At 37.3% G+C, this 18,646-nt stretch overlaps 1 protein-coding gene across 1 annotated transcript in view; it reads left to right on the plus strand.

Moving 5' to 3' along the window:
• LOC135074255 (carbonic anhydrase 9-like) overlaps positions 1–14,580 on the plus strand; it is a 33,209-nt gene extending 18,629 nt beyond the window's left edge. Inside the window, exons 7-8 of the mRNA XM_063968544.1 lie at positions 5,084–5,331; positions 14,341–14,580. Coding sequence (XP_063824614.1) covers positions 5,084–5,331; positions 14,341–14,580 — 488 coding nt within the window. The remainder of the gene's footprint in view (positions 1–5,083; positions 5,332–14,340) is intronic.
• The last annotated feature ends 4,066 nt before the right edge of the window (positions 14,581–18,646 follow it).

The raw sequence follows: 18,646 nt of genomic DNA on the forward strand, positions 1-18,646 counted from the left end.
GCCCCAACGACCATCAGCTCTACATAAATCACCCCTGAACTACTTCTTAAATTTTTAGACATAATTATGTTACTCATACTTTCACTCTAAAAAAATCCAATCTAGTTAAACAAGTGAGATTTAAGCTAATTTTAGTAACATATCTACGTCAGTCGAAAGCAGATTTAGTCGTTCATTGATATCGATGATAAGAATCGAATCACTTTCAGTGATCTGATCTAACAGGGCCCACCACTTAATAGGTAAGCCGATTAATTCAGCTAAACTCGCAATCCAGGTCAATCGGCCACATATCAAACATACTCACCTATTACAGGTCGACTGGGATAACATAACTGATTGCTGAGTACGCGGATATGCACTCGGAAGATTAGCATTGGGGCGTGAAAGTACGGTGAACAAGTACGTGTCGTGCCACGCGCAGTGTAGGGTTCCGTAGTTGTCCGTCGTACAATTTATTTTTTTAAGCTAGCAATTACTTCATCTAAAGTTTTGCAAGCCAACAGTTTAGTTTTAGAGGGGGGACGCCCTACTCGAACAAAAATTGGCACTTTAAATTTTTATATTTTGCTAACGGATCCCTAAATCGATAAATAGTCGAAAAACCCCTCCGGTATAAAATAAAAAAAAACATCCCCACTTTACATGTAGGGGAGCTACAATATAAATAAATCTGAATTTTATTTTCTCGTTTTATCGCTGTCGGCGTGATTAATATTTTTTTTTTTTTTTTTTTTATGTGATAGGAGGCAAACGAGCAAACGGATCACCTGATGGTAAGTGATTACCGTCGCCCATAGACACCCGCAGACCCAGGGGCGTTACAGGTGCGTTGCCGGCCTTTAAGGTAAAGATACGCTCTCCTCTTGAAAGCTTGCAGGTCGTATCCGTCCGGAAACACCGCAGACGACAGTCCATTCCACAGTTTGGTTGTACGGGGCAGAAAGTTTCTAGAGAAACGTACTGTTGTGGACTGCCAACCATCTAAGTGCTGGGGGTGGAAGTGCTGTCGGGTAGATCGGTGGCGAAAAGTGGCGGCAGGAATAAGTCCGGATAATTCTTCGGAGCACTCCCCGTGATACATGCGATAGAATATGCACAGTGAGGATACATCTCTACGCAGCGCCAAGGGGTCAAGCCGATCCGAAATGTCCTGGCAGTCAACGATTCGAGCTGCTCTCCGTTCAATGCGGTCCAGAGGGAGAAGCTGGTACTGGGGTGCACCTGCCCAAAGATGAGAACAGTATTCCATATGAGGCCGAACCTGCGCCTTGTAAAGTTGCAGACGATGGGCTGGAGTGAAATACCGTCTCGATCTATTGAGCACACCAAGCTTCTTCGAGGCTAATTTAGCCTTACCCTCTAAATGACCACGGAACTGGACTTCGCTCGATATGTCGACACCAAGGATTCCGATATTGGCTGAGGCAGTTAGGGGAGTGCTCTCGAAACAGCGGGATACGACAAACGGCAACTTTTTGGCGGTGAACGCGCAAACTTGTGTCTTTGTAGGGTTAAATTGGACCAAATTGCGTCGACCCCAGTCTGAGACCTCCTTCAAGGAGGTTTCAATGTCGGACACAAGTTTGTTACGGCTCTCAATGACGTTCTCCCGAGAGATATTTGCGCGGCCGGTATAAGCGGCATCAACCGTGCTGTCGTCCGCATAGCAATGAATGCCGCATATATACATACTTCCACAAAATTACAGCTCTCTAGTTTCAAAAGTTTCTAAGCAAAACCTCGGACATACAGATAGACAGATAGACAGACATATCGAAACTATAAGGGTTCCTTGTCAGGACTACGGAACCCTAAAAACAGGGTAGAGATCTGTGGCGATGAAAGCAAAATCAAACCTAGGTCAACGAGAGCTCAGAGCGTTATTTAGGAATATTTCAGTTGGGCGCTTCTTCACCGTGTTTTAATATTTTCGTTCGTTCGTTTTTTTTCGTTTCAGCCAAATGACGTCCACTGCTGGACAAAGGCCTCCCCCAAGGTTTTCCACAATGAACGGTCCTGCGCTGCCCGCATCCAGGCTCTTCCCGCGACCTTTACCAGATCGTCGGTCCACCTAGTAGGAGGCCTGCCCACGCTACGTTTTCCAGCCCGTGGTCGCCACTCGAGAACTTTCCTGCCCCAACGGCCATCGTCTCTACGAGCTATGTGCCCCGCCCACTGCCACTTGATTTTAGCAATTCTGCGAGCTATGTCGGTTACTTTGGTTCTCCTACGGATCTCCTCATTTCTGATTCGATCACGCAGGGAAACTCCGAGCATAGCCCGCTCCATCGCCCTTTGGGTGACCTTGAGCCTTCTTATGAGGAGTTTTAATATTAGGAAGGCGTTATTATACTCGTTCTTACTTTTTTAAACCCTGTTTTAGTAGCTAGACCAAAGCTAACTTATCATCTTGTTGCTGCATTGTTTCAAAGGTCTTTTTTTCAACCAGTTTTCTTCTTGTTAGTTATATGTATTCACAGATAACTTTTTCCTGAGCCTTTTCCTATTCAAGAAACTTTTGTTCATTACAACTTTGATACCGGCCGCACATTTCGTTTGTTCAAAGGTAAAATATTCGTGAGGAATTTTGAATGGCATTCCCAACGAGCCAGAGTCCTAAAGTACTAAGGCTAGAGAGAATTTTTAGTTTTAAAATCTTGTATTTTAGTCTACCTTTGTTAATTTTGCTCAGGATTAGTGCACTTGCACAAAAATGAGTACTGCATAATAAAGGTACCATTTTTGGTAAAATTTTAGCATTATCTTTGCAAATATTGCTCAGGCAGTAAGTATAACTTATACACTAAAAAAATGACACTATTGAATACAGGTGTATTTTTTGTATTTTCAGTTTAAAAACCGTAAATTTAGCTCTATCCTTGCAAAATTTACTCGGGAAGTAAATATTACAAACTGGTTTCAGGTTAAGTACCAGTTCGAATACAGATCTAGTTAGTATTTTTAATTCAAATACAGATTGACTTACGGTCGTGTTGTGAAAAATATCTACTAGAGAGTAGTCGTAGACAAATACTTATTTTATTTTTACAAAATTGAATAAAACAAAGTAATATTTTCGAAGATTGCACTTTACTAATTCTTAAAGTGACATTTCTCGTCATCTTTTCATGCGAAAAAATACTTCTTAGAACTAATTGAACTTTCAAAAAGATATGAGAAGTTTGTGACGAGATATTTTATGATGAGAAAATAGTTCTTTCGATAGTCTTGGTGAGAGTTATTTTATGACTAAAAGATTAGGTGTTTAACGTTGTTAAATAAATAAATGCTCAAAAATCGATCGAATGTTGTTATCAATAAAACGCACATGAATTTCAATTCTTATCCCAGTCGTCTAGGAATCGATAAACCAAAACTTTAGATTATGTAGTAAACAACACTTTATATTCACAGCCCATTTTCATATTGATGAAGCCAGATTTGCTAGGCCATAAACCTAGACCCCAATGTAGCCTAGTTTACATTAAGTAGAATATCTTGCCCTTTTTGATTCACCTTAAGCTGACCTACAAATAATATCAGGTATTAGTCATTAATTCGATTATTTAATTAAATATGCAGTCAGATTTAGTTATCAATAATAATCTCAGATTTAGCGAGTTGATTAATAGCTGCTGCAAATCTTATCGTAATTTATTACTGCAACATGTGACTTCATCATAATCTGGGTGTATTCACAAAAAAATGTTAAACAAAAAAAATTGATAATACACAGACGACAGCACATTAAGCTATACATTGTGGCATCTTATATCATTGTAATAGATGCTATTCTGCATCAAAAAATTATAGTTTCATGTTCTGTTTGTTAACTGTACACTACCCTGTTTAGATTACAGTTAGGATTTAGGTATTATTTTAACTAACGTCATCTCAGAATCATCGAATAATAGCATTCTGTGTGTAAAGGCCCTAACGCTCCAAAAACAATGTAGAAGATTCCAATGATACTATTTATAAGGCTGAGTTGCAAACTTACTTTGACCGTAACTTTAACAATATCCGGTGCTTTTTGTATGGAGTTTGACAGATTTTTGACGTTTGTTAAAGTCAAAATAAGTTGATGCAACTAAGTCTTTAACTATTAATTTACAACACCGTTAAACTTACTTTTTTTATAAGTGGCAGCAGTACGCAGCGAAAACTGAACTATTTATTTTGTTTACGAAAAACTTCTCGAAAACAATACAACTTTTATCAGATGTAGTTCACCGTATTATGGTTGTTTAACACAGTCGCAAAACAAATAAACTGGTCTTAGTCTCAAGACATATTTCTAACTTTCGGGGCGACCCCATAATGCGTAGAAGTGGACGACTTGCCCCACCCTCCTAATTTTGTGGGGCAAATCTCAGCAAGAAATAAAATGGGAGGCTGACGTTTGCATAAATTCGCTTTGTTTTGTTGTCTGCATTGCCCCAGTTTGCTTGACCTTGATAAATAAACAGAATATATTGAGGATAAAATTAGTCTTGTAAAAATCTATGTTGGTTTAATTTGACATCTAAATCACTTTCATCTTAGTAACTATTTATATTTAAGCCGATATTTTGTAAGCTTAATTAAAACATCATAAATGATATTATGAATAGTTTGAATGATATTTCAGATACATTTCTTTTGAGATTTTGAAATTAAGTTTGATTAACTGATAATTTTGAGATGAGGCGCTAGGTCTAAGAAAGTCCTCATAAATAATTTAATATCTAATTATCATAGTACCTACTACATTGTATGTTTTATTTTAATTTCAAGAAACTACCAGAGTGCCATAACGATGTAATCATCTCACAGTTGAGGCATCCTCTAACCACCCATCCACAGCACCTTTACACTGCAGGGAAGTTGATCTTAACTGCGAATTCCTCCTATGATCTCATTAATTTCGTTGCGGGTCCAATGATAGTTTAACTTTCCCCGGGGAAACTTGACCTTCACTGGCTGCGTTTTTATTTGCGGTCAAGCTTTAGTTCCTGGCTACACGGAATTGCAGCAGTGGGGATGTGAGGTGGGAATAGTCCCGTCCTCACAACTTAAATCCCTTTTTCTCCATTTCCAGTGACCCTAATCGCCAAATGGAAGAACAACACCCGGCCCTACATCTACGGAGGGGCAGCGCACAGCCGCCGCTACGTCTTCCATTCCCTCACCCTACACTGGCCCTCTGAACACACAGTGGGTGGTCTGCAGTACCCCATAGAGAGCCAGGTTATGCACCTGTCAGCAGAATACAATTCCATGGAAGAAGCTCTGCAAGGATCTGTGAGCGATCCGTTGGCGTTTCTGGCAGTGTCTACGTTGTATCGGGTAAGTGTTTTAATAGCCAAATATTCTAGTTTAATTGTTGTTAATAGGCAGTTAAATTCCACCTAAAATTGACTGATTTTACAAGGTTTTAGACATTTACCTGTCTTCTTCTGTATCTTGCAAGTTATAATATTGGTTCACTTCTCGGTTTTCTTTTGAGTTCAATACCTATAATAACTTAGGTGTCACTACAAACTACAAAGTTGTTTTAACTACAAACTATTGAAAGTTGAAAGTGTCACAAAGATAAGAAATAATAGTTTAAATCCTTTTTTTTTTTATGCATAACAAGGCAGGTATTTGACCACAATCGCACCTGATGTTAAGTGGGATGCATATAATGTAGGTACTCTATGGTTTAAATAATTTAATATTCGCTTCAAATATTGGACTGTAATTGTCAAATTAAAACAATTATACTTCTGCAAATACTCAGTGATCAGGGATAAAAATCAAAAGACAAAAACTCAAAGAATGTGGTTACATTCTCAACAACAACAATTACGCACATGAATCGCAAATTCGCAATATTGTTCTGCCTACGCGATGACCGTGGGTCAATGTGACACTTTAAATTCGAATAAATTCTCAATTTTAAAGAGGACTTTCAATATTGAAAACCAACTGGCACTTTAATTGAAAGTATCAGCTGTAGATTATTTTTAATGATGACATTTCGGTCGTACTATTTTATTAAATAGAATGGAAAAATGGAATGGATTTTAAGTCTAAACGAAATGTATGGAAATAGCAAATAAATAGGTACGACATTTTATTTAGACTGCACCCAAAGTAGCCAAAAAGTTCGCAATACGTCTTTGTTATTGGAATAAGTTCGTGTTATCAACTATTTGGCAACTTTGGGTGTTACGAACTATTTTGATGCTGACTCTACCTAGTCCTAAACTAATTGTCCCATGTCAAGGGGGAGGGGGAACACAATTGTTATGAAATGTCAATTACCAAATGTGGTAAAATAACTAGATCAAAATAAAATTTGTTGGAAGAAATCAGAAAACAACATACAATAATATATTTTATTGCTTGTATTTTTGTCGAGTAACAGATGAACAAAATGGTTATCGTACCTTAGAAAATCAAAATCAAAAAATCAAAAATATTTATTCAGTTTAGACCACAAGTGGCACTTATGAACGTCAATAGAAAATAATAAAAAAAGAAAAAGGTAGCCCTTATGGGGCACTTTACATGTCTCCTTATCTTTTGGGCCCTACCAGCGCTTCGAGACAAACATATGGCAAGTGCTGAGAAGAAACGCCGGAACAAACTCAGTCACCACTTATTGCCAGGAATTATCTAACGGTAAGAATAGTCAAATTTAAGTACATCAAATATGTGCAGACTGAACTGACCACGCATCCTTGTCATCAATATAGTCTCGAACCTTGTAGTACCCTTTGGACATAAGGGTATTTTTTATATGTATCTTAAATTTGTTTATTGGCAATTCGACAAGGTTGTGTGGTATTTTGTTAAATATGGTAATACATTTCCCCAAGAATGAATTACCTATCTTATGCAACCTAAATGATGGAACAGCAAGTTTATTCTTATGTCTCGTGTTAAATGAGTGGACGTCACTTTTCTTAGTAAATAAATGTATATGTTTACGGACATACATAATGTTATCAAATATGTATTGCGAAGCCACAGTCAATATATTGATTTCTTTAAAAACTTCTCTAAGCGAGTCACGTGGTTTAAGACCGTATATTGCCCGAACAGCTCTTTTCTGTAAAATGAAAATTGATTCTATGTCTGCTGCTGAGCCCCACAGTAAAAGACCATAAGACATAATACTATGAAAATAACTAAAATATACAAGCCTTGCTGTTTCAACATCAGTCAAGTTTCTGATCTTTCTCACCGCAAAGGCAGCTGAACTAAGTCTTCCCGCCAAGGCAGCAATATGGGGGCCCCATTGTAATTTACAGTCTAGGGTAATACCTAGAAAGACAGTAGAGTTTATCAGTTCAATGCGTTCATTATTTACTGTAATATTAGTATTAACTTGTTTGACATTAGGCATAGTGAATTTTAAACATTTGGTTTTTTTTTGCGTTTAATAGCAAATTATTAGTTGTAAACCAGTCTAATACTTTGGAAAGAGCATTATTCACGTCGTCAAATATTTCCTGACGCCTGTCAGTTTTAAAAATTAAAGAAGTGTCATCAGCAAATAATACTATCTCACAAAGGTCCTTTGAATAAAAAGGTAGATCATTTATATAAATCAGAAAGAGCAATGGTCCCAGTATTGAGCCTTGGGGCACTCCCATTTTTAGGGGGGCGCCCGAAGAGTTAGTTCCGTGAATATTTACTTTTTGTAATCTGTCTGAGAGGTAAGAGTGTAATAGGCTTAAGGCCTTGCCTGATACGCCATAATGTTCTAGCTTAAATAACAGAGTTTGATGATCAACACAGTCAAACGCCTTCGATAAGTCACAAAATACACCAATAGCATCTTTTTTCTCCTGCCAAGCATCGAAAATGTGTTTGATAAGAGCAACCCCTGCATCGGTCGTACTTTTCCCTTTTGTGAACCCATATTGTTTTTCATGAAACAGTTTATTTAAGTTAAAATGAGACAGTAGTTGATTGAAAATAATTTTTTCAAATATTTTACTGAGCGCAGGTAGTATCGATATAGGTCTAAAGTTGGATGGGTCACTTTTGTCTCCTGCTTTAAATAATGGTATGATTTTACTATGTTTCATCAGGGTAGGGAACTGACCTTCGTTAATACATTCATTAAAGATATGAGCTAAATGGGGAGCTATAAGAGGAATGATGGGTTTTATTATGTCTGTTGATATGCCCCATATATCCTCTGTCTTTTTTATATTTAGTTCTTTGAAAGTTTTTATAATAACTATGGGGTCTATTTGTCTAAATTTTAATGGGCTATTGCAAACATCAACACAACCCTCGAGAAGAGACATTGCCTGATATGAACATGAATTAAGATTGCTTGTTGTTATGATTGGTACATTTGAGAAGTAACCTTCGAATGCGTTTGCAAAGAAGTGGAAAGGTTTCGTGTTCGATTGCAAATTGGAATTATTTCTTTGCAAACTTTTACGTTGTTATGACAAGACTTCAAAGTAAAAAGGTACCTATAAAAACACATGTCGGCGACTGCTTGCGACAGTGTTAGGTGATAGTCGGCGCCTGTCTCCGACTCCTGCCTTTTGCTGTCATGACCATGTTGACACTGACTATACATTATACATTAGTGACAGTCCGTCTTAGAGAGTCGCGATGCAGCATCGGCGACTGCCAGCGACCATCAGTGGTACCTATTCGCGATACATCGGCGACAGTTTTTAGGTTGAATATCTGTCGTCGGCGATTATTATCGGTGACTGTCGCCAACTTAAGTCGCAAGCAGTCGCCGATATATTATCGCTCGTCTGTGAGCTCTAATAGATAATGTAAAAAAAAAGTCTAATTAATACAAAACACTGCCTTTGATCCACAAAAAATGCCCTAAGGCAGACGCAATGCCATATTTTAAATTCATTCGTCTAGACTACAGACGGAATGGTTGATGCTACTTGATTCCACCAATGAATATAGATTTGGCCTTTATTCAATCCTTTCATGTAAGTCTACGTTTGTCTTTCCATTCGTGGCGCACTGACTGATTGATACACTGACCTTACAAAGGACAGTCCGTGACCGTGATTCCTAAGGCTAAGAACTCATGGCCCGCAGCTTCTGTAGAATGCAAATACTTATGAAAAAACTAATGCACAACTCACGACGCGGTTTTCGCCCGCAGCGGGCGCGGCAGAATCGCGCGGGCCGCGGTAACTGCACCGCCCGATCGGCGGGCGATCATTTTGTTTCATAGCGCGCGGCGCGATTTTCACCCGCGCAAAATCGCGCCGTGAGTTCTTAGCCTAACAGTACAAATAGGGACATTTTCAAGAAAAACAAAACCGAGCTATGTTATTTACGGGACTTGAGAATAGTCTCTCGTTCCCACCGCTGTAACTCCTATGTGGCCCGGAACTACAGTTTGACCGCCAATAAAAACCCAACCAGTAAAGCTTTGTTATTGTTAAACTCTTCAATTTAAATATTAAAGAAGATGCAATTAAGCGTAATGGCTGCTCCAAAAATCAATAAGTGTGCTCGGGTCGGCTTTATTTTGCTAATAAGCAAAGTCCAGGTTTTGAAAGCCCTAGAGTTTTAGCAATAACTTCCCTATCAGAGATTAGAGGACCCCACGTTTGATTCCAGTCGATCACAGGGCTATGGTGGTGAAAAGAAACTTGTACTATTATGAAACAAAAGTGAAATGAAGTTATATTCGTACTTACTTTAAGTTAATTAAATCAAAACAAACAATTAAACAGGATATTAAAAACAAGACATTCTACTTAACTATGTCATAATTGCCCTAAAAGCGTTTCGGAATAAACATTCGGTGGAGTGCTAAAGAGAATCGTTGGAACAAACTTCCTCTTCAAACTTTCTAACAGAACTGTTAGACATAACAGCTCTGTTAGAAATTTCCTTATCCGCCATAAAGTTAACAGAAAATTGATTGGTTTTCGTAGAACATAGGAATCTTTCAATGTATAAAGTAACTCGTAATCCTAATGGATCGCGGAAACCACCTAAAATGTGTCTTTATTAATCAAAACTCTAACTTGACAAAGAGGTTTTAAGAGCAAAAATCAAAATCGTTAAAGCATTGATGTAAAGTTAAGATTGAATTTATTTTAGCGGCTCAAGTCAAATAATTCGTGACACCCAAAATGGTCAAAACGTTGAAAACACAACCAAATATTATTTTAAGTAACAAAGACGTGTTTATATGAACTTTTTGACTGTACGATTGAACTTTCTTTCCCATATTTCGGAAACTTCACATTAGTTTATTACATTTGCTAAATAAAATACAATTCAAAATTGAGTAAACCATGAAATTAAACAAATACTTTTTAACTTTGTGCTGAAAAAGTGAATTTACAAAGAAAATGTTACAGTATTTAAAATTTAATAGAAATTTTAAAGTTCAATGAATAACTTTACCAGAACTTTGAATAGGAAATTAATAATATTGTAAACTGATTTAAAGACATTGTCTTTGGCGAACGTTGGCCTCAGATTTATTTCATTTAGATTAAGCTGTCTCAATGGGCATCCATCTTTTAGATATTCAACTCTATCTAGAATAGGATTTGGCTTGTCGCTTGGTGCTTCATTCGAAATGTTCCCTCTGCCAACATTTCTTAGTTGTTGATAAACTGAACTGTTTTCAGATATTATCTGTTCTAAGTTATAATGTGATGGTAAAAATTCTATTATCTTTTTAATTTTAATTTGATGAATGAGCAAGTGTAATCGTAATAGATCCTAATCGGATTCTTTAAATCACGTAAAAATAATACGTAACAATTTTCGTAACTTACAATAAGGTTATTTAAATTTTAATTCAATAAGGGTTTTCGCGTATGAAAGATCCGCTAGATGGCGGGACGTGGATGTGGGGTCTGACTGCTGCGTGATTGGTGGATTTTGACATATGCCAATGTCATGTCAAAAATAACCAATCATGCAGCATTTGGACCTTGCGTCTACGTATTGCCATCTGGCGGATTTTTCCTACGCGAAAACCCTCATTATAAATCTACTGTCTTTTGTTAGTCTTGAAATATACAGGGTGTTAGGTAAATGGGTATATGAGCCGACACTAGCCCATGTTAACATGGTCATACCTATAAATGGTATGGTCATACAAATCGGATTTTATAAAATTTATTTTGTATGAAAATTAAAAGAAATAAAATGATGATATCAAATTTCTGACTTCACCATACCATTTATATGACCATGTTAACATGGGCTAGTGTCGGCTCATATACCCATTTACCTAACACCCTGTATACATTCAATAACGTAAGATGATATCCCATGAGTAGTCAAACCAGGATCTCAACATTGTTTTGATGAACGACCGCTGGTTAATAGGGAAACATGTTGTAAGCGTTTAGAGATTACCCAACATTATTGTTTATGCTCATAATAAGCTCAGTCTGCTAGAAAGTTTCGGCCTTTTGTTTGTACCATAGAGTATAATCTGCTACGGAAATTAATAACTTTTGTACGTAGAAGAGAACCCGTAATTTGGTTAAATAGATGCAATTTAACGATGAGTTAAGGAAATAGACAAATTCAATTAATGTCACTCTTTTCTGGTTTTAACCTTTCCACACTCATGAAATTCGCCAAACATTGACAGCTAAATGTCAGGGATTTATTGCTCTACTTGGCTCTAGACGATGAACTGCAGGCGCTTATATTTAGTTCAATGGTCGACACAGATTGTCACTTACGTAAGTGTTCAGTAAATACTCGTGTAAAATTTGCGCCACTATGTACCGATATTTTTGAAAAGTTAATTTACTAAAAGCTTTGAGTAAGTTAACAAATTTTCTGATGGGGCACAGTTTTCGGAATAAAGCTCAACCAACATTATTTACTAGCTTTTTCCCATGACTTCACCCGCCTATATTTATAATAAAGTAGCCTAAATTATTGTGCTGTTCTGATAAAGGGAAATCATCAATAAAATCTGTCCCGAAATTTTTAAAAGAATAACATACATCGCGTTCAAAGGTTAATTATTCACCGACAAACGGAAATTCATACAAACAATATTACAATAGATAAATTATCGCTAAAACTTGTCCAAAATGTTGGAAAATAACAGGTTTTCCTTGCTTAACAAATAGTTGGTACTGTGTTGTTGGAAAAACAAGCTAAAATTATTTAATGGTTGTGGTTTTAAAGATAAGATACGAAATAATGTTTACTGTAGCATCTCTACTCCCAGAATCGTGCATTTTTCGCTTGATTCGAACAAATGGAATCCCATGGTTGAACAGTAGTTCCACAGATCGATCCATACCAATCGTAGTTTCCAGTTGAGTTCACAAGCATAACTGAGCGCAGGTTGAGCAAATAGACTATTACAGCTACAGCGGTTAAACGGTTGAATTTCATAGTCTATAGTCGCTGAATTGATCAAGATTGAATGTATCTGGTTACACTATCTTCAGAGTTGCAGGAAATTCTGATAAGTGATATAATTTTGAATCTTCAGAAATTTGGGAAATGGTGTGAAGATTTTGCTTTATTTCATAGTCTTATTATTTAATTAGATTTTTTTGTTCTATACAAGAAACATGTTTTGTTTGAAATTTTCTGTTTCTGTTTACATTTACGAAATACAATGAGAATCAATAGTATTTAAAGTTGTAAAATGACTTGGAGGCTTTATTATCCACGTTACGCTAACTAAAATAGTAACATAAGTAGATAAGTCCCTAATTTAGATTTAGCTAAGGTCATGGGTTGCCAAACCCTTTCAAAGGTAGAAACCGAATCCATTTCTATCATTCAGTGTATTATTGGAAATCAGGCTAAATATCAAGGGAAATAAGCCTCTCGGTCGCAACGTCCACGGAATAATCTTTTTTCCAGTATTTGACGCACTGCGTAATGGCACCCTGGAGAACCGGGAACAAGGGTCGGAGCGATGATATGGGTTAAAAAGATCAACGGCTCTGTGGTGTGTTATTTTTTTTACCTCTGTACATACATTTTCTTTATAAAATATTAAATTGATTTTACTTCGCACACTGCGCCGTCCAGTCCCAAAGTAAGCAGAGCTTGTACTATGTGCACCAAGCATAATATTACTCTTTTAATACTCTTCTACTCTTTTATTCTTATATCAAATTGGATCAAGTATAAGTAAATTGTTTTTTTACCATAGTTTTTCATCTATCATCCACTTTGGACTAGAGGGAAGTCAATTTTTAACTTCGAACTCCTCCTATGATTAATTTCGTTGCGGGTTCAATAACAGCTTAACTTTCACGCTTTATTTGTCACATAAAAAAAGAAGAAACAATAATTTAGCACAATAAAAAATAACAATAATAATAATAAGCTAATAATAAAGCTGTAGATCCTGGCTTAGGCTTGCATCTGTTGGAACGAGAGCTGGACATTGTTTATTGCAAAGGCCAATGTTAGGTTAAATATTTTGAGCTGCTAGCAAACGTTTCATACCAGTATATGACTGCTGTCTTTGCATTTCGAAATAGCTGAAGACAGAAAATAAACCACTGTTTATTATTATAGGCAATTCTGTAAGCAATAATTTCATTTTATAGCTTCCTTTCCTCTCTTGTTTCATCCTTAATGTCTAAATGACAAAAGTCACACGGTCAAGGTCTTCGTAGAACTCTCTACAAGAGTATACATAAATACATAAGGCACAGGGTATGGAATGTATATTTAAGTAAAAAAATACGTTATCACGTACTTTTGTATTTGCACGTGTTGCCTGTATCTTAACTGTTAAACTGTATGTACGACGATTGTATATTTTTGTCTTTATCATTCACTATGTCAGATAGCGTGCGATTGCTACTATCAATCATAGACCACGTCTGATATACGATAAGCATAAGTAATAAGTTTGTATTGAAAGTCGGAAATAACTATTCCATGTTGACAAGATTAAAATATTATCAATAATAATAATTTTATATTATAAACGTTTAGCTACTTTTTGTGTTCGCAGCGTAAGCATGAAACTTTCACAATAGGTATTTGTTACAATTGGAATAAAATTGTGTTACATACTTATCAACTTTTTGGTCAGTTTGGGTGTCACGAACTAATTGACTGTAAGAAAATTTAGCTCTCCTCTACTCAGAGATTCAATTCCCAAATGGGTCATAATGAACCGGCGGTGTATCTATGGTATCTATGTGATTTTTGTGTTTAATCCACTTTAATCACATCGCAAATTTGAGTCAACTCATTGTCCCCTAAGAAATATGAATGCTTCGGAGGACACATCTGATGGACCCATGTCAGATATCTCAATAAATCTGACACTGAATAATTTGTATGCCAACTAGACCTTTTTAAACCAGCACTTACCTATGTTCGCAGTACTCAAACCATACCCAGGAAGGTCTGAACGACCTGATCAAGACAGCCGTAGCCAGCACCACCATCGACGGGTGTTTGACTCCAAAGCCCCTGAGTCACTTCAGCCCCCCCTTCAAGGAATACGCCTGCTATCAGGGCTCGATGACTGCGCCGCCATGCACTGAGGCTGTGTTATGGTTGATTAGGGGAAGAACTCTACCAGTTACTAGGGTTTGTATAAATTCTTTAGCTTTTATCTAGGCTTCAACGACCTGAGGAGCACCACCATCGACGGGTGTTTGACTCCAAAGCCCCTGAGTCACTTCAGCCCCCCCTTCAAGGAATACGCATGCTACCAGGGCTCGATGACTGCGCCGCCATGCACTGAGGCTGTGTTATGGATGATTAGGGGAAGGACTCTGCCTGTTACTAGGGTTTGTATGAATTCTTTAGCTTTTATCTAGGTTTAAACGACCTGACAAGCACCGTCATTAACGGCTGTGTGACTCTAAAGCCCCTGAGTCACTTCAGCCCTCCCTTCAAGGAATACGCATGCTACCAGGGCTCGATGACTGCGCCGCCATGCACTGAGGCTGTGTTATGGATGATTAGGGGAAGAACTCTACTAGTTACTAGGGTTTGTATGAATTCTATTATCATCTGGGTTTAAATGACCTGACAAGCACCACCATTACGGGTTGTTTGCCTCCAAAGCCCCTAAGTCACTTCAGCGCTCCCTTCAAGGAATACGCATGCTACCAGGGCTCGATGACTGCGCCGCCATGCACTGAGGCTGTGTTATGGATGATTAGGGGAAGAACTCTACTAGTTACTAGGGTTTGTATGAATTCTATTATCATCTGGGTTTAAATGACCTGACAAGCACCACCATTACGGGTTGTTTGCCTCCAAAGCCCCTGAGTCACTTCAGCGCTCCCTTCAAGGAATACGCATGCTACCAGGGCTCGATGACTGCGCCGCCATGCACTGAGGCTGTGTTATGGATGATTAGGGGAAGAACTCTACCAGTTACTAGGGTTGGTACGAATTCTATAGCTTTCATATAGGCTTAAGCGACCTAACAAGTACCACCATTACGGGCTGTTTGGCTCCAAAGCCCCTGAGTCACTTCAGCCCACCCTTCAAGGAATACGCATGCTACCAGGGCTCGATGACTGCGCCGCCATGCACTGAGGCTGTGTTATGGATGATTAGGGGAAGGACTTTACCTGTTACTAGGGTTGGTACAAATTCTATAGCTCTCATCAAGATGATTTTATTTTGTACAAAAAATAAGAAAATAATATTTTATTTTCTTAATTTTTGTAAAATAAAAACCTAGGTTAAAATTATTTTATTAGAGAAAGTAGACGAGTATTAGTAACACTTTGTACAGTAAAAACGAAACTTCTGCATCAAAAAGTTAAAGGTGAGTATAGACACTAGAGCATTTAGAGGATTTAGGACGCTATTTGGATCAAATATGTAATTGCTCAATAATGAATAATAAATAAATAAAATAAATAAATAAATAAAAAAAAATACCTAATCGTAACTAAAAACGATCCGCTTTGTGAAATGTTCTAGCGTTTCACACTTTCACGAACCAAACGTCGTACATTTTCCCTGTATTAGACCATTTGGAATAACGATACATTACATAGAATTTTAACCGCCTCTGTGGTCTAGTGGTAAGACCACCTGCTTCAGACGCAGAGGTCCCGGGTTCGATACCCAGTGGGGGCAGATTTTTCTGTTCGGTTTGGCTGGTGGTAGGGCTTGTTCTAAGTTCGCCTGGCTAGCTACCACCATCTTACCTAAGTCTGTCGCCATAACAACAATGTTAACAGCATTATTGTGTTCCGGCAGTTAGAGGTAAGATAGCCAGTTCCTCCGTGGTTGAGAATTCCGAGTGAAGCTCGCTTCCACCTTCGCCCTGATCATCACTTACCATCAGGTGAGATACAGGCCAAGAGCTTCATCGTTGTGGATAAAAAAGAAATGCTCTAGTTAGTGACTAGTCTATACTCACCTTTAGATACGAGTTGTCACATCGGAATTTTGTCGCATATTGGATCATAATGTAAGCTATTAAAATTAAAATATTAGTTACAAGCCGACAAAATTGTTGAGAATCTGTGCAGAATCGAATCGCGACCTCTGGCGACTAGCCGAGTCATCTCGTTATAAATTCCGTTTTAAGGGCTGCCATGAGATGGCGCTGTGCTATTTTATTTCACGGTATCATTTGATTTTTTTCCAATTTATTAGTACCTTTATGGTTACCAGCTTCAAACTGTGCCTTATACGTCAAGTTATACGAGTACATATATTTAATCACAACATTTAGTAAATTTTTGAAAAGAGATCCTTCTTAGGCTAATGTATAAGGATCTCTTAGAATTATAAAAGTTGTGTAAGTATATTTTATGAAATATAACGGCCGAATACTGAAACGCCATTTAAATATTTGACGGCTTCTCAAATAGTTAAGCAGCTCCTAAACTTACATTTCGCATACTCAAAACAATATCTGAGCAGTTCTCAATTTTTAAGCACCTCTCAAATTAAGTTGCACTCAAACGCCACTTAAATGAATTTTCGCATACTGAAACGCCATTCAACGCTAAGCATTACTCAAACAACTGTCAAATCGTCTTGAGCAGCCGTTAAATTTGAGAGTGCTTGCGCGGTATCTTAAATCCTATTCTTATACCTAAATCGACATAAATAGTGGTAAATAATGTGTGTCATCGTTATCATTTCTTTCGAGCCTCGAGGAAATACCTAGATCTAATTGCAGGAACGCAATAAGGCTGAACGCTATTGAAAAATATTATTATAATGACATGCAATTCCGAGCGAGGTTCCGCGTCTCTAAAGAAACGGTGTTGTTTCTGGATTCATAATTTGGAAGCTCTTTGAAACCCCTCACCAAACGCCATACAACCAGACCAAATACCTATTAACCCTACTGTTCTACGCAACGGGAAGTTATGAACGTGTACTAGGTGATATCTTCCACATCGAACAGCCAACTGTGCATAGTACTAGTGCACAAAGTAACAACCAAAATAGCTGCTATGAAATCGCTTTACATAAACATGCCTATTTCTGAGGAATATGGGAACATCGCATATAGTTGCAAAATACTGAACTGTCCTATGCATGACATTGACAGTGGGGCGCCACCGTCAATACCGGATCGCTGGTTCCGATTTTTGCCATGTTGGAAACCATTTAGTTGAACGATGGTAGCGCCCCCCTGTCATTGAGTTTGGTGGGATAGTTCAGCGTGGGTCATCTATAGCAGCATTTCCAAGAGTTGTTGATTTGTCAATTTGATGCTCTGTCAACAATGATAAATGTCAATTGTGGTTACGTTTCGGTCCACGATCGCCACTTAATAGATTTCAACAATAAAAAGTATCACCTTTAAATTTATTCTTTTAATTAAATAAAAATGCAAGCATTAATTTTTTTATATGATAAAACGAGATTTATATATAATAGAAACTAAAAATAAACTGTTCTATGTTAACTTGATTGAGTATATTTCCATAAAAGACAATACATAACCAAACGATGCTGCGTGTAATGGATAAAAAACGTAAAGTTATCATTTGTGTAAATGAAAACATACTTTTTTTGGTAAATGTTGCCATTATATAAACATTTGAGAGCTGCTTAGCTGATCACGGCTTCAAATCCGTTGAGTGGCGTTTGAGAATACCATTTAAAATTGAAGGATACTTAAATTTAGGAGCCCGTCAGCTGAGTGACAGATTTGAGTAGTGTTTCAGTATTCGGCCGTAAGTCTACTACCCTCTCATCCTACCCTATAGTATTTATGATGGATTCGTATACTTATTAATGTATCATGCAAAAATTATTAAGAACACTATACAGTATTGTTATAGGTCAGATTAAGGCTATAATTTTTACGATATTAATAAACATCTTTTAAAAATACCTGTTAAAACTCGTGGTATGACGTATGATAGAGTTTGGTATACATACTAGCTTTTGCCCGCGGCTTCACTGGCGTGAAATTATGTGCTGTGATCGGTATAAATTATAGCCTATAATAATATGTTAATCTGGGTTACAAACATTAATACTGTAAAGTTTCAACAAAATCTGTTCAGTACTTTTTTCGTGAAAGAGTAATAAACATCCAGACATCCAAACTTTCGCATTTATAAATTAGTAGGATGTAGGGAAGTAAATTAATGTAGTAAAATAAATCAAGTAATTTACAAACGTGTAATGTATTTTAGATCGAGCGTATTACTCTCAATACAGTTTTAGAAACTTAAAGAATTTA

The sequence above is a fragment of the Ostrinia nubilalis genome, chromosome 8 (genome assembly GCF_963855985.1).
Source record: "Ostrinia nubilalis chromosome 8, ilOstNubi1.1, whole genome shotgun sequence".
In the NCBI taxonomy this organism is placed as follows: domain Eukaryota; kingdom Metazoa; phylum Arthropoda; class Insecta; order Lepidoptera; family Crambidae; genus Ostrinia; species Ostrinia nubilalis.